At 46.4% G+C, this 15,562-nt stretch overlaps 2 protein-coding genes across 3 annotated transcripts in view; one reads left to right on the forward strand and one right to left on the reverse strand.

The window, feature by feature from the left end:
• The window catches only part of Ap2a2 (adaptor related protein complex 2 subunit alpha 2), a 66,260-nt gene extending 55,302 nt beyond the window's left edge, over positions 1-10,958 (forward strand). For both annotated transcript variants that reach the window (XM_005351533.3, XM_005351534.2), the window contains exons 16-22: positions 3,322-3,404; positions 5,716-5,805; positions 7,090-7,213; positions 8,305-8,421; positions 8,518-8,587; positions 8,666-8,800; positions 9,189-10,958. In XM_005351533.3, the coding sequence (XP_005351590.1) occupies positions 3,322-3,404; positions 5,716-5,805; positions 7,090-7,213; positions 8,305-8,421; positions 8,518-8,587; positions 8,666-8,800; positions 9,189-9,266 (697 nt within the window). In that variant the 3' untranslated portion in view covers positions 9,267-10,958. The remainder of the gene's footprint in view (positions 1-3,321; positions 3,405-5,715; positions 5,806-7,089; positions 7,214-8,304; positions 8,422-8,517; positions 8,588-8,665; positions 8,801-9,188) is intronic.
• A 61-nt stretch (positions 10,959-11,019) lies between these two features.
• The window catches only part of LOC113456529 (mucin-6-like), a 10,966-nt gene continuing 6,423 nt past the window's right edge, over positions 11,020-15,562 (reverse strand). Inside the window, exons 3-5 of the mRNA XM_026781316.1 lie at positions 14,519-15,541; positions 12,720-12,822; positions 11,020-12,242 (exon numbers count right to left, since the gene is read on the reverse strand). Coding sequence (XP_026637117.1) covers positions 12,065-12,242; positions 12,720-12,822; positions 14,519-15,541 — 1,304 coding nt within the window. The 3' untranslated portion in view covers positions 11,020-12,064. The remainder of the gene's footprint in view (positions 12,243-12,719; positions 12,823-14,518; positions 15,542-15,562) is intronic.

The following is a 15,562-nucleotide window of genomic DNA, read 5'->3' on the forward strand; positions in this document are numbered from 1 at the left end:
AAACCCAGTGCCATTGTCCTTGGCTTCTCATCATCCCTCATTGTTCGCCATGTTCAGAGAGTCCGGTTTTATCCCATGCTTTTTCAGTCATAGTCCAGCTGGCCTTGGTGAGCTCCCAATAGATCAGCCCCACTGTCTCAGTGGGGGAAGGTTTTAACTTTAACACAGTAAAATTACATATACAAAACAGTTATCAAGAATTATAGTTACAATATTTAGTTAATTTGCATTTGACAAATTAAGGAAAATACTCTTATCTATGCTATCTTTGCGAGTCTAAAGTTTTATATATAATTGATCCTTTATCATAACTAAGATAAACTATAACTGTCTGTCTTCAACTCTTCAAAGACCCCAGAAGGATATAATATTACCTAAGTAAACAGGAAATGCACTGTAAGTAAGCAACTTCCAAACTCTAGAATTGACAGAGACATCTTACTGCCTGGATAGTCAGTCACCTAAAGTTCTTCTGTATTGTTGGTGCATCCATCTTTAGCTCACAGGCCCATAGTATCCAGCAAATTTTGCGTGAAGCAAGAAATTTAAAGATCTGTTCTGTAATGGCAAAATTCATCAGTTGCTTTCTTCTGTATCCTGCAGAATGTCAGGCAGTTTCCTCTGTGACGTGAAGCAGGAACCCCGAAGGACCATTTTCTGTGGGTCCTGTATGTCCAGTTTATACAGCATACCTAATCAAGCAGTCCAAGCAAGAACCAAATGGCTAGCCTTGTCACATTGAAGGCAAATTCTATAACGAGTTTCTTCACTGTTCACAAACCTCTCTGAAATAGTCAGTGCTGCCAGAAGCAGACATGTCTCACTGTTGAGAAAAGTCTTAAGTTCTTAAAACATTTTAAATGCTGTATTCTGTAGATCTTTGAAAGGTTTGAAGAATATTTAACTGAAATATATCTCTATATATCTAGATGATTATCTATTAACCTATATTTCTTAATTATACATTATATTTTAAATGAGCTGCATAAGCATAATATCTTAAACAAGAGTAGAAATATAAATATGCAGAATCTCTTTTCCAAGGTAACGTATCCTTTGACTCAAATTTTGAAGTCAGGATACCATTAAAATATATATGTTGGTTTTACTTAGCAGCCTGTACAATGGAATGTCTTTCTGTACTTAGCTCATTAACAGACAATAATAAACATAATACAGATTTTTTTTGTGTGTATTTTCCATCTTTACATGGCTTATTTTTTTTACACTTTTAATCTATGACCATCTGTACTTTTTATATTACTTTTACTGTTTCTTTAAAACTTTATTTTTTATAACTAGTTACTTCTTTTTTATACTGTTTATACTTTTTCGTCTCTCTTCCAAACCTGACTCTGCCTACTCTATATATTTTTGTTCAGATTTCCCACCTGGCTTTACTCTACTAAGCTACTGGCTGAAACAGCTTTGTTCATTAGCCATTAAAAGCAACACATCTATAAGAAGGACATCCCACATCACTTGCTGACTCCCTGGGTCGAGCCCCTTACACGCTCACTTACATGCCCCTTGTCCACCCACTTTCTCTGTTTTCCACTTTCAAAGGTTTAGAATCGCCTTCCTTCTTGTTGGCTGATTTTGCCAGCTTCCCTTGCTGCTCCTTACTCCGCTGTATCCTAGTTCATGGCTGATGTGAAGCTCCTCACTTGTACCCTCCAATGGCAGTGGATTTTTCTGGGGAGGTTAGAATGAAACCTCTGTTTCCTGCCTGGAGATGATACCAGGGTTCTTGTGGTTTTAGAGTTTTCATTTCCTTGTATTCATTTTGCACATGATCCTTCCTTCCTGTTAGGAAATGTGTGTTTGGAGCAGGCTGTGAACAGACCTCTGATGGCCTGAGAATTGCTGAGCTTGGTATTTTACAGCTGTGGAAAACCCAGCTTCCTAGACCCTTGTTGAAGGGGCAACATGGGGTTCAGCTATGTACCCTAGTTTTTACAGAGTCTGTATCTAGGAGTACCCTAGCTTTGCTTTGTTACTGTTACTCCATGACAGCCATGGGCTGTGGGTTAGTTACTCCTTGGTGTCCTGTGAAGATGGGGGTAGGGAATATGGGTGTTAGTTGTTTGCAGACTTGAGTCTTCCTGTGTTGGTGTAAGGTTCTGGCTTGTGCTGTCCAGCTCCAGTAGGTCATGTACTTTTCCTTATCCTGGCCTACTGGTCTGATCCTTGATACCATCTCTTTAGGTTCTGGGACATTTCTTCAGGATACTACCCTGTGCAGGGATTTGCCTGTCTTGACTTTGATGTGGCCACACAGGGTTACCACATGATGTTTGTGTGGTGCATTGTGGAAGGACCTGTTGCTTTGGGCAGTGCAGCATGCATGAGGGAGGTTGCATGACTGTTTACCTATGAGTTCCCTTAGGTCAAGTGCAATTGAAGTGACCTTTTGGAAATAGCCAGCTGGACATTCATGGATGGCAGGGCTTCTTTATCATTTGGATGATAGATTGATACCCAGATCTAAGTGTGTGAGCCCCATAACTTCTGCTTAGGCTCCTTGAGTAACATCCAAGCTGGGCCTGAGTAGAGTGCTGGCCTAGGGAAGTGGGCCCTATGCTAGTGTTTGGAGCCCAGCCACATCCTACAAGAGAACAGTCATTCTCATGTGCGCTGTTATATGTTCTCAGAAGTGTTGGAAAAATTATCTCTTATACAGAATAGACAGTGTTTTATTTTGGGACATTTCACTGTTGCCAGAACTGGGCAGACAGTGTTGGGTTGTAGCTGGATGACTTGGAAGAGCTGTTGGCATTTGGGCCTATGGTATGTTCAGAGGGTACTCTGTTTCCATTGTTCTTGTGGCACAGGGCAGAGTGGGAGCTGTAGAGGTCCTCTGCCCTGCGTGCCCAGGCACAAGGGAACAGCTCAACTGTAGAAAAGTTGGCTGAGCTGATTGCTGTATGATCTAGGGCAGAGGTCACTCAGCTTGGTCCCTGAGCCTATTCAAGTGTGCATTGAGACCTTAAGATATGCTGCCACATGTCACTGTCTCAGGCACTGAAAATCCAACTGCACCCTCTACATATTCCCCATTCCTAGCTTCCTTACCCCAGATCTCCCTGGGTGATAGTCACAGGTGACACCATCTGTTTCTGAGTGGCACCTGAGGAAGCTTGCCACCAGATACTGGCTCTGGCTCCAGCTCTAAAGACTGGGATAAGAAAGATCCTTGAAGCTCTTCACTTTGTCTCTCCTGTCTCCAGAAATATTTTAGCTCCAAAATACTGTAAGCCCTTTCTAACTCTGCTTGCTGCAGGTGGCTCTGAGTGATGCTTCACTATCCTTTTTCCCTAGGTTTGTTTGTAAAAATAATGGTGTGTTGTTTGAGAACCAGCTGCTTCAGATTGGACTTAAGTCTGAATTTCGGCAGAATTTAGGTATGTGTTTAACTTAATGACAATTTCTTTAAGAAAAAAAGAAATTATGAGAAATAGCCAAGCATGGTGACACACAAATGTAACCTGTTGAAGCCCGTGTGGGTCCAACATAGATAATTCTTTTCCCTAACTGGGACTGTTACAGAGTCGCTAGGAATAATCAGACACAACTTACACAGTCATCATGGAAGGGCATCTCAGGGTCTTTTCTCCTGATGATCTCCCAAAGATTTCCCACGTTTATTCTCCAAACAGCTTATATATCATCACATAAATTGAGCGGGAAAACACATTAGGCAGTCTCCTAGGCAACCAGGTGAATGGACTTTAGTCATGTCTGCATTCTACCTGTATGCTAGCTGTCACGTAGGCCTGAATCAGCATCTCTATAAGACTTCCTCCAAATTACCAAGAAGTAAGCACCAAACATCCTGACCAGCTAACACCTCTTCTAAGGTGACCTACATTTCTAACAAAAGAAAGAAAGGAGCAGTACATCCTTGCTATTGTTACGCAGAGACAGCTTGTCTGCAGAGCTACCCAACCACCTCAGATCAGGCTTATGGCTTTTGTGCCATACAGAAATATGGGCCCACAGTAACCCCAGCATTTGGAGGCAGAGACAGGAGATTTGCATGTTTGAGGGCACTCTGGGCTAGATAGCATGTTCCAGACAAGCCAAGGTTACATAGCAAGAGTTCCTTCAGCAGCAACAACAACACCAAAAAACAAAAATTTAAGGGCAGGTATGGTGCTTACATCTCTAGTTCTAGCACTTGGGAGACTGAGACAGGGGGATTGTCATTTGATCCAGGCTAACCTTGGTAATAGTGTAAGATCCTGTCTAAAATAAAGTAATTTTAAAAAACCAAAAAGAATTAGGGGAAATTATATAATGAGAAATGTTTATAATCTGTGCACTGACTAGTAACATGGAAAATTGGATGTTGGGGATAGCTATACATTACTAAGCTATGCGTCTAGCATGACTTAACTTATATACACTTTACCACAATTAAAAAGGAAGGGAATTTTCTTGAGTCATAAAAGAAAACATTTTGCCCACCACACTGTTGGAGTTACTACTAAGGTGGATTTGATGTCTGTGCGAAGGGAGTAGACCTGCCCTGCAGCCCTGCAGGATTCTGGGGACCAGTAGCATTTATCTGAGAGATGCCAGGCTAATGAGACTGCTCCCCTGCGTCTGGTCCGACCAAGGCTCTGCCCTTGTCATGGTGATTTCACCAGGTTTGGTTGAGGACGGAAGCTAAACTGTTTTTCACAACTTTTAGTGTTTGGTTTCCTTTCTGAACTCCAAGGGTGTAAGTGTCAACAGGATCTAGCCATTTGGTACAGGGAGCATGTCCTGATTGGTCACTGTAGGGGCATGGCATGTTAGAAGGACAGTCCTGGCTGTTAGTATCACCGAGTGAGTCAGCTGGTAGACAAAAGTGGAGGATGTATGGTTGGGTCTAGGTACCTTCAACACAGGGCAGGCTTCCTCAGAGGGCTCTGCTGTCCTCCTGACCTTGTGTCTGTGGTTGTGGTTCTAATTTACAGAAATGTGACTTCTACCCTTGAGTAACTACATAAAAAGGAGGCCCAAGGGCAGGTGTGAGGGGCAGAAGAGAAGATACCCTCCCATCCCCATTTCCCTTTTCTCATTCTGCCATTCTGCCATGCTATTTTTTATTTGGCTTTTGTTTTGTGTTTGAAACAGGTTCTTTTTTTGTTTTTTGTTTTTTGTTTTTTTTTTTTTTTCCTAAACAGGGTTTCCCTACAGCTTTGGAGGCTGTCCTAGAACTTGCTCTGTAGATTAGAGTGGCCTTGAATTCACAGGAATCTGTCTGCTTCTGCTGGGATTAAAGGCGACAGCTGCCCAGTTTACTTACCCCAGGCTGTCCTCAAATGTTTATGTAAATGAGGTTGGCCTTGAACCCCTGATCTTCCTGCTCCTACCTCTCAAGCACTGGGATGATAGGCAAATGCTACTTTGCTTGCCTGCTATGCTACTTTTAAACTAGAAGCTTAGTATAGTGGCCTGTGTTTATAATCCTAGCATTTGGGAGGCTGAGGCAGAAGGGTTGTCATGTCAGGGCCAGCCAGAGTTCTAGGCCAGAGGCAGTTATATAGCGAGACCAAACCAACTGTTTGTTTACACACACACACACACACAAAGTTGTTTTTATATTTTAGCAATAGTCATAGTTTACAATAATATATCTAACTGGGAATTGCAGGGGCCACTTTTGACTGTGTGATAAGTGTGACATAATGTGTTGTAAAACAAACTATCTCTGTTTCTTCCTAGGCCGAATGTTCATATTTTATGGTAACAAGACCTCCACGCAGTTCCTGAACTTCACTCCAACACTAATCTGTGCTGATGACCTTCAGGCTAATATCCTTGTTTATCTCTAGGGTCTCAGACAGACAGACAGAAATTAGGGTGAGAGGAAGTTTGGGGGGGCTGTTTTTGTTCAAATGGCAGTGTTTTCCATATCGCAGTCAAACCACGGCCCTCCCTTTGAGTTGTCCTGTTGGTGCATCCGACACCACCCACACAGCTGTGCCTTTCATCTTGTTGTGTGAGTCACTCTCTGCTTGGTTTGCTCTCCTGTGGATATCATTTGCCCTTTACTCTGTGAAGTCCCCCTATAGGTGCTGTGGCCGAAGGCAGAGTGATCCTGTGGTAACTAGCCGGTATGGAGCATCTCGTGCTTGCTGGGCTTAGGTGTTATTTGGCACATCCTTTGCTCACATAGAGGATGGCTCCATGTAGCCATCAGGAATGGTCAGGAACATTGGATGGCTGCAGCTGAGGGGCTGTGAGAGATGGACAGCTGGGGTCTGCTGCAGTGTGCAGACCAGGATCCACAACGGCCAGGGATGCGAACCTTGGGCTCAACTCATAGTTGTAGAACAGTGGGTATCATCTTTGTAGTAGATCTGTGTTCAATTGGAGATGATATATTTAAATATACAACTATTTGGAAATAAGTAAAAAAATACTGGGGTAGTGTTTAGGGATGTGACTCAGTGGTGGAGGGCACACTTACGAAGTATAAGCAAAATCCTAGTTCTATCTCCAGCATTCTCCTGTTACACACTCAAAGGACCGATGCATACAGAACTACTGTCTATGTGTCTCTTTTTCGTGGGATCATGAGCTGTGGGCACAGGTTGCCATGCAGAATGCAGAGGGAAGCAGAAACTGCCCAGGTCTAGTTATGATTCCATGGATCCTGGATACAAAGGTGTTTCAGTGAGCCTAGAGGCTCCAGTTCACATGTCGCAACCTCTGGCTTGCAGAAGTGCAGAGCTACACTGATCTGTAAAGCCTTTGAGTTAGCAGGCTTAGCTTCTACTAACTCATAGCTTCTACTGAGCACAGCAGGAGTCATCACAGTTCCAGAGCTCACTTGGGCAGTGTCAAGGCCAGTATGCAGCTAGTGTACAACATCCAAGGTCTTTTAGAGAAAGGATTAGTCAGATACATAATGACTGTGGGTGGTCTGGGCCAGTGGGACATGTTGAATGGTGGAAGGACAGGCTGGCAACAGTTCTGGGCCTTGATTTATGATGCTGACAGAGTGGTTTGTAGGGGGCCCCTGCTGCTTTCTGTTGTGGGCTGGCTGTGCTATTCCCATTTTCCCTGCCTGCCTGGACTCCTTAATGTGCTCACATCTGAACCTGCAAACCAAGCCTGTGGACCCAACTGTGGATGGGGGCGCACAGGTGCAACAGGTGGTCAACATTGAGTGTATATCTGATTTCACAGAGGCACCTGTCCTCAACATCCAGTTCAGGTGAGGGGTGTGCGCTTCCTGTGCCCTTTCCCAACCTGTGTGCTTCTCAAGGGCATTAATTAGTTACTGCTGTGCATGTATGCAAAGTCCTGCCAGACCTGGAGCTTCCAGAGGATGGGAACAAGTGGAGAGGGAGGAGGCTTCTGTGACCATGACATGGCACCCATGGGGTTTGAATCTCCTTTGTGGTCTGTGGGCTAAGCTATTTCTGACCCAGGTGATTTTGTGGTGAGACATGGAAAGGCCTGCTTCCCGGGAGGCAGAGAGCCAGGCTCTCTTGCTGTGTAGACAGAAGTGTCTGTCCCACCTGGTCCTGCAGCCATTCAGTCCCAAATACACACATTATAAACTGTTTGGCTTATTAGCTCAGACTTATTATTTACCAGCTCTTACAACTTAAATTAACTCATAATTCTTATCTATGTTTAGCCACATGGCTTAGAACCTTTTCTTAGTAGGCATTCTCATCTTGCTTCCACTACGTCTCTCGTGACTGCGGCTCTGCCTTTTCTCTTCCCAGAATTCTCCTAGTCTAGTTGCCCTGCCTATATATCCTGCCTAGCTACTGGCCAATCAGCGTTGTAGTAAACCAATATGAGTGACAAATCTTTACAGTGTACAAGAGCATTAGCCTAGAGCAGTGCTGTCTGCTGATGCTGAAAGGACAGCTTGAGGGACAGTGATGGTAGCTGGTGTGGAGTTAGACTAATGGGTCATGGCATGTAGTCTTACTTTTAGTCATCACAATGGTTCCTTGTTTGGGGAGCTACAAGGCTAATTGATTTGATAGTCTGCTTGGGCCTGTCCTGGGTCTTCATTTGCCAAAGGAGTAGGACTGAGAGGAACTGGTCCTTTGACACTTGGCACAAAGCAGTGACTTTGGTCCCTTGCTCACCTGTGAATGGCATAGACATGGACTATAACGGGTGGAGGATGTGGCTTAGCTCCTCCAAGAATACTGTTGGTATGCAGTCTTAGTGGCTGTTGTTGGGATGGGTGGCCACATGGCCATTCTCTAAGTTCTGAAGACCCATGAACTGGAACATTTTGACCAGGTATTTGTTCTCCATAACATGACTCTGTTGTTATAGGTATGGTGGTACCTTCCAGAATGTGTCTGTTAAGCTGCCCATTACGCTCAACAAATTTTTCCAGCCCACAGAAATGGCTTCTCAGGATTTCTTTCAACGTTGGAAGCAGTTGAGCAAGTGAGAGGGCTGTACTATGGGTGGAGAGGGGAATGGGGACAGCATGATCTATGGGTCTCTGCATGGTTTATAGTACTAACATGCTGCTTTTTGTAGTCCACAGCAAGAAGTGCAGAATATTTTCAAAGCAAAGCATCCGATGGACACAGAGATCACTAAAGCAAAGGTAAAGGGTTGTATGGCGATGTTGCTGAGGCAGGAATTGTGACGAGTGCATCCTGACCTGCCTCTTCATTCTGTATAGATTATTGGATTTGGTTCTGCACTCCTTGAGGAAGTTGATCCGAACCCTGCAAATTTTGTGGGTGCTGGCATAATCCATACCAAAACCACCCAGATCGGCTGCTTGCTGCGCCTGGAGCCAAATCTGCAAGCTCAGGTGAGGCCTCCATAGCAGGAGGATGAATATGATTGTGTTGTTTTTTTTTTATTTTTGGTGAAGTTTATTTATGGAGACACTCAGATTCTAAGTGTTGGTCATGTGACAGTGCAGACACTTAGACAACAACTGGCCATCAGAGCACATAGATTTCCCTGGCCTACACAGTAAGACTGTGTCTCAGAATACAAAAGGCTGACTCCCACCTCACTAACATCCATCCCCCTTTGCTGCAAACACTTGCTTTTATTAGACTTTTCTATTTTTACTGGTAAAACTGATGCTTGGTGGTGGTGGTGGGGCTTCTGTGAATGATGAGGCCTGTACCACAAAAATACCTAAGAGCCTGGGGCTCAGTGCCTGCTCACCCTGCTGCTCTCTATTTCAGATGTACCGACTCACGCTGCGTACCAGCAAAGACACCGTCTCTCAAAGACTATGTGAATTGCTGTCGGAACAGTTCTAATCCACAGGCCAGAAGAGCAGGCTTTTTGTTTGTCTCTCTTGTCTCTACCGTTTGTCTTTGTACCGCACTGCAGATAAACACCCCTTGTCTGAAAAGCTGCCGCTCAAGGCACCTCCAGTCGTACTCCTGCAGCCAGCCCCGTGGGTGTGGAGGGGATGCAGGACAGTTTGAGAAGGGCTGCAGCAGGCCTGCTCCATCAAAGAAGGGTGCCTGGACCTGGAAATTCAAGGCAGTCCCGTGGTTCAACTACAAATTAAAGGGAAATTAGAAGTTTGAATGAAAGTGGAAATTTTGTTCAAATTTTATTAAAATGCCACTGACTCATTCTCAGAATCCAGAAACAGCGCCATGTGCTTATAAGATTAACACAGGGCTATGTGGCCATGCTGGATGGTAACAGCAGTGGCCTAGAGGTGTGTGACCACTTGGGCTGAGCAGAGCTCTTGGGGTTTGCTATAGCACTACCTGATGGTGCCGAAAGGCTTGTGTTTATGACTGTCGGCAAACTCCATGCCCCATTCATGGCAGGATCCTGTGCCTAGCGTACCAGTGTTCTTAAAGGGACAGCTTAAACATTTCACTACTTATTTGAGACCTTAGGTTTGCAGCATGGTGGGTAGAGAGGTTCCTATTGACTTTGGAAAACATGGACATCACCCATCTTTTGTTATTAATGAATGTGCTGTTCTTATAGTACATTCTGGGGACTTGAAGGTTAATGGGTCAGGCAGTGAAGTAATAATTCATAAAGTGTGCTTCTCTCCAGAGGGTCTTAGTTGGTGCCCCAGTATTGCACTCTCACTTCTGTGAAGCCCTTGTGGTTGGGTGGGAAAGGGAGGCCTAATTGCAGTATTGAAGTGAGAGGCAGGGGTGAAAATGGCAGTCCAGGCAGGTGCTCTGCTAAGAATGCACTGGACTTCCTAGCTTGAGTACTGGTGGCTCAATTGTTAGTTACCCTTTTGGGGGCATTGGACTGTATGTGCGGCCCATCAGGGGAAGAGCATTGACCATATCAGAAGCTTTGGGATACCGGGCTGGAGCCCTGCACTCGGTCTTGAGATGATGCCCGGGATTGCTGTGGATCAGCTGTACAGGCTTATCTGTACTTACACAGCAGTGTTGATGCCCCTTGCTCACTTGGAACACTAGGTGTGGTCACATATGCATGTTTTTTTCCCCCCTCAGGCTGCCAGCCTGCCATGGTGGATCTGAGGATAGTAGCAGGGTTCCTGTCCACTCAAGCTTCTGCAGCCCCACTCTGTACAGCCCGGGCAGTTAGTTCAGAACAACCAACACCTGCTATGCTGACCCTTGTGTTCCATGAAGCCCTTAGTCTGGCTGCCATTTGTTGTGATCCATATCTGCCACTGCACAGGCTTGTGTTGCAGGAGGATGATCTAGCTGTGGCCACAGTGAGCCTCTGGAGTTCTCTTGCTCCAGTAGCTAGACATCGTGGCTCTCCATTACATGCAATCCACACATGGCTGCAAGGACCATGTTGAGAGCTCAGTCTGTGTGGCTGTGGCTTATGTACCATGTGCTATCCAGTGATGGTGTCTAGCTCAGTAATGTCCCTACACATGGAAGCTGCTGGGGCACAGGCCCACTCTTTGTGACTCCTGGGCCTCCGTCAGTACAGTGTGCTTGTTCTCAGAGGAAAAAATAAATAAATGCTAGGACAGGAAACTGGAACATTTGTGTGATCTTTATGGGGAGTGTCCGGTACTGGCCTCAGTCCTTGCCCTGTGGAATTGAGTACTCCTCAGAACCAAGGACTCTCAAGTGCTACTTGCCTCTAAATTCAGGGGTACCTCAGGAAATGATTGCCCTAGCTCTGTCTGTGTGATGCTGGGTGTGTTGAGCCTAGCATGGGTCCATATACTACCATAAGTCTGTGGCTACAGTTCACTGAAGTCTGTGCCTGGAAGATTTGATCTAAGCACATAGGACCCATGGACTCAGGACTTCTCTCCCTTGCCCCACTCTGGGGCTGCACATGAGAGATGGTCCTTGCCTGGGAAGCCTGGAAGATAGTGGGTTTCATTCAGCATAGACTTAGCAAAATCCTGGATGGAAGTAGCTCAAGACCAGGGCATATCTGTCTTAGCCCTACCGAGCACAGTCCCAGGTCCTGATGACCTGCTCTGTGCAAATATTTGTGACATCATGCTCAGGATCCTGGAAGAAGACAGCAGCATGCATACACCAGGTTCTGCCTTGAAAAGAACCAGTTTATTTGGAATCTGCTCATTGTTGGGTGATGGCCTTCTGTCCAGCGGGTACCAATGCTTTCACTTCTTCCTGACTCTGGGGAGACCTTTCCTTGTGCCTCTCTGGTGCTTATCTTGCTGCCTGCCCCTACCCAAGGTTCATACTCCCGCATCTTCCTCCTGTTATTCCCAGTGTCTCCCCAGGTACCCCACCTAGTCTTCCCAGCACCTTCTTTGGTGCGCTCTGATCTCTTGGGCATTATAGCCAGAGGCTGGGAGGTGTATACAGGTGGACAGGAAATTCCCAAGGCATCAAAGGTTGAAGGAATGTGAGTAGTTCATTTCCACAGAAGGTCTGTTTTGCTTGGTCAAGGTCTGCAGGAGGTAGATGGTAGGAGCCTTTGCATGACAGCTGTTGCTCTGTTTCTCCGCTGTCTCAGGGTGAGCCATGTCCAAGGTCTCTTTGAGGCCATGCCGGTGGCCAGTAAGAGGATTGCTTGTTACAGTGTTAGGGAAGTATCAGAAATGGCTTTTGCATGTGTGTCTGTCTGTTTTTGACCCCCTTGTGCCCAAGAAACCAGTTGTTATTTAGTCCTTGCATTGCAGGGGGCTACATGCACAACTGCTGAACACTTGGAGGGTGAGTGTGAGCTGCTGACCTGGTGCATTGGGATCTGGACAGGGCAGGGAGACTTGCTTCTCATAGGTATTGAGAGGCTGGCAGCAGCCACAGTAGGACTCCAACTGCAGGGTGTCAGTATTGAAACTGCCAAGAAGCAGAGAACAGTATGGTCAGGATTGGCCCCCTCCCTCTAGGCCAGTCCCAAAGTAGAATGGATACTATAACTGATTTGTAGGCCCTCTGGAGTCAGCACTTGCTCATGGGCAAGGAAAGTGTGGTCAAAATGAGCTGCCCAGAGCAGTGGTTCTCAACTTTCCTAATGCTGTGACCCTTTAGTACAGTTCCTTATATTATGGCGATACTCAACTATAAAAATAATTTTTATTGTTACTTTATAACTAATTTTTCTATAGTTATTAATCATAAGTAAATATTTGTGTTTCCCAATTGTCTTAGGTGACAGTGAAAGGATCATTCTACCCCTCTCCCAAGGGTCACGACCCATAGGCTGAGAACCACTCACCACTCTATTTGTCAGAGTAGGTGTGGGAAACATTGAGAACCTAGCTCCTCGTTGGGTTTGGGTCCCAGCGAAAAGGAGGGTGTTTGCCAAAAACTCACCTGACAGAGGAGGCACACAAACCCTGGCAACGAGTTAGAGTCACATTTGCTGTGCAGCCTTGGTAGGTAATCTCTCGCTCCTCTTCCTGCAAGCTGCAGGTCTCTGGAGATGGAGGCCCAAGAGCAGGTCTCAGTTACATCCTAGTCCCCACCCGACTCTCTTCTCTGTGTAGCAGCTTTCCCTTCAGTATTCAAGGCTTCCTTAAAGAATCTGACATTGAACCAGGCCCAGGTAGATCTGAGTCAGTCATCCACAATCCCCATTAAAAGTGTCTTAGGTCTGTTGGATGTAGGACATACTAAGGACCGAAGGAGGATCCCTCACAAAAGATCATGCAGTATCTGAGAATAGCATTGTGCCACCTGGGTTAAGGGACGCAGCAGAGAAAGCCTTTTGCTCTGGACTTCTGGAAGGGTTTCAGAGGCTATGACATCCAGTGACAAATGGTGGTGGTGATGTCTCAGCAGGCTGGCAGCTCTCTTGACCTTCGGAACTGCCAGTGTGGGCAGTGTCTGGGGGTGGACACCCATAGAATCAGCACTCAGGAGGCATAGGTGGGAAGTCAGTGAGTTCAAGAGCCCAGGTTAGATACTGCCCGGTGGTACTTGGGTTACAAAGTTAAAAATTGGGGTCGGGTGGTGGTGGCGCATGCCATTAATCCCAGCCCTTGGGAGGCAGAGGCGGGTGGATCTCCTGGCCAGCCTGGTCTACAGAGAGAGTTCTATGACAGCCAGAGAAACCCTTTCTTGAAAAACAAAACAAAAAGTTGGGGGCTGGTAAGATGGTCCAACAGGTCCCTAGAAGTCACATGATGAGAGAACTGGCTCCTGCAAATTTCCACACAACACTGTTTAAGTTAAAAATGATTTGTGGGTGACAGATATGCTCCATATATTTATCGTCTCTCTCCTGTGCTTACTTATCCCTGCTCTGATTGTCTGGTGTTCTGTTCAAATGACACTCTGCTTTCTCTCCTCACTTCCCAAGGCCATTTTCTAGGGAAAGAGCCTGAACTTAAAGTGACAGTCTGTAACCATAAGACAGGAACTGATTGCTGGCTCTGTGAGGACTTCCTGCACAAGGGAGGCCTAGAGCGTGTGTGCAGAGCCTGGTCTCAAGGTGGGTGTCTTGAGAGGAACACTCAAATCGGGTATCCTCACAGTATATGTTGAACTCAAGTTCCTGTGCAGGCTGACCCTGTAGGGATCACTGCCCTGTGGGGACCCTGGTTGTCGTTGGGTACAGAGCAAGTGGAAACCACGGCAATGAGAAATGTACACACTAGTTTCCAGGTCTTACCTGGCCTTCATCCCTCCTGTGCCTCCTGCATGCCCCCTCGGATGAGCTGTGCCAGGACTAAGGCTGTCATTTTCTTTAGCACTGAGGTAGGCTGCATTTCTAACTTCAGGGCCCAACCAGGTCTCACATGCTAGCTTCCCAAGGGGCAGGTGTGGAGCGCTGCTTAGAGACGCTAGGAACAAGAGAGGCACTGTTTCCTTGCGGGAAACAGAGGGCTAGAGAAGTCAAATGGGCCTGAAATGTATGGGATCAAGTCCCTAATTCAGACAGATCTGGGAATACAGAATAGTGTTTGTGAGAGGTGAAGAGAAAGGAACTTGCAGTTAGGTCTAGAAATACCCAAAAGAAGCTTCAGGATCAGGCCTTCATGGAAGCACCAAAGGGCAATGGGAGGAAAAACACACTATTCAGCAGACCACTCTTGTGAAGAATTCTGTGGAGTAAACAACTGGAACGTAAGTAGGCTGGGACCAAGGAGTCAGCCAATGGCACCGCTTACCAGGTTGGGGGGATGGAGAGATCGAAGAGTCCGGTTTGGAGGGTGACACTAGGGTAGAAGGCGAGGAGCTTCCACTGGTAGTAGCAGGGCTGCTCAGGAACGCAGTTGTAGGCAGTGGGCTGGTACCAGGGGGTCTGGCCGTGTGGTTGGTGTCTGGGGAACTTGGGAAGACTGTCATGCCCATGGTTGAAGACAGCAGCCCGGATGTAGAGGATTGGGTAGTGAGGGAAGTAAACTGGGAAGTGGTGGACTTTGAGGAGAACGAAGAAAAGGTGGGGACGTAAGATGTAGTCTTGGCAGTGGATAGAAGGCTAACGCTGGCGGTTGGCCTACTAGATAGGGTGGGAGTTGTGTAGAAAGTGGGGAGAGCAGAGGAAGGAGTGGACGAGGTGACAAGAGGTAAGACAGAGGATATAACAGGAGTAGAGGAAGTAGATGGGGACTCAAAGGAAGAAACGGATGAAGGATAAGACACCGTGGCGGGGGTAGTGAACAATGGCGAATGTGATGCTGGGCTGGGAGTAGGTGTGAGAGGGAACGTCATGGAAGAAGAATGGGAGGATGCTGAAGAGTGAAAAGATGTGGACAGGAGAGAGGTGGGGGATGGAACAGAGGGAGAATGTGGGACACTACTGAGAGAAACCACAGTGGATGGGAAGCTTGTTGGGAGAGAAGGGGAAGGGGAAACAGAACTGTGGGGAACTAAGGAAGGGCTCAGCTCCGAGGGAGTTGTTGCTGTTGTAAATGCAGAATTAACTGGGGTAGTGGCAGTTTTACTAGAGGAGACAGGTGGTTCTGTGGTGGGAGAACGTGTACCCATCATTGGGCTTGTTGAAAGAATTGTACTCAGTAACATAGATGTGGAAACTGATGGTGTGTGTTGGAGAGTTGGGGTGTTAGGAGACTTGGGAGTGGGGGACAGAGAAGACGTTGAAAATAATGGCTGTGGTGTGGATGACTGCCAAGGTACAGGTGAGCTTGGAAAATTGGAATTGGTCTGTATGGACGTCACTGAGGAGAGACCTGTGGTGTGTATTGTGCTGG

This window comes from Microtus ochrogaster, chromosome 8, assembly GCF_000317375.1.
Source record: "Microtus ochrogaster isolate Prairie Vole_2 chromosome 8, MicOch1.0, whole genome shotgun sequence".
In the NCBI taxonomy this organism is placed as follows: domain Eukaryota; kingdom Metazoa; phylum Chordata; class Mammalia; order Rodentia; family Cricetidae; genus Microtus; species Microtus ochrogaster.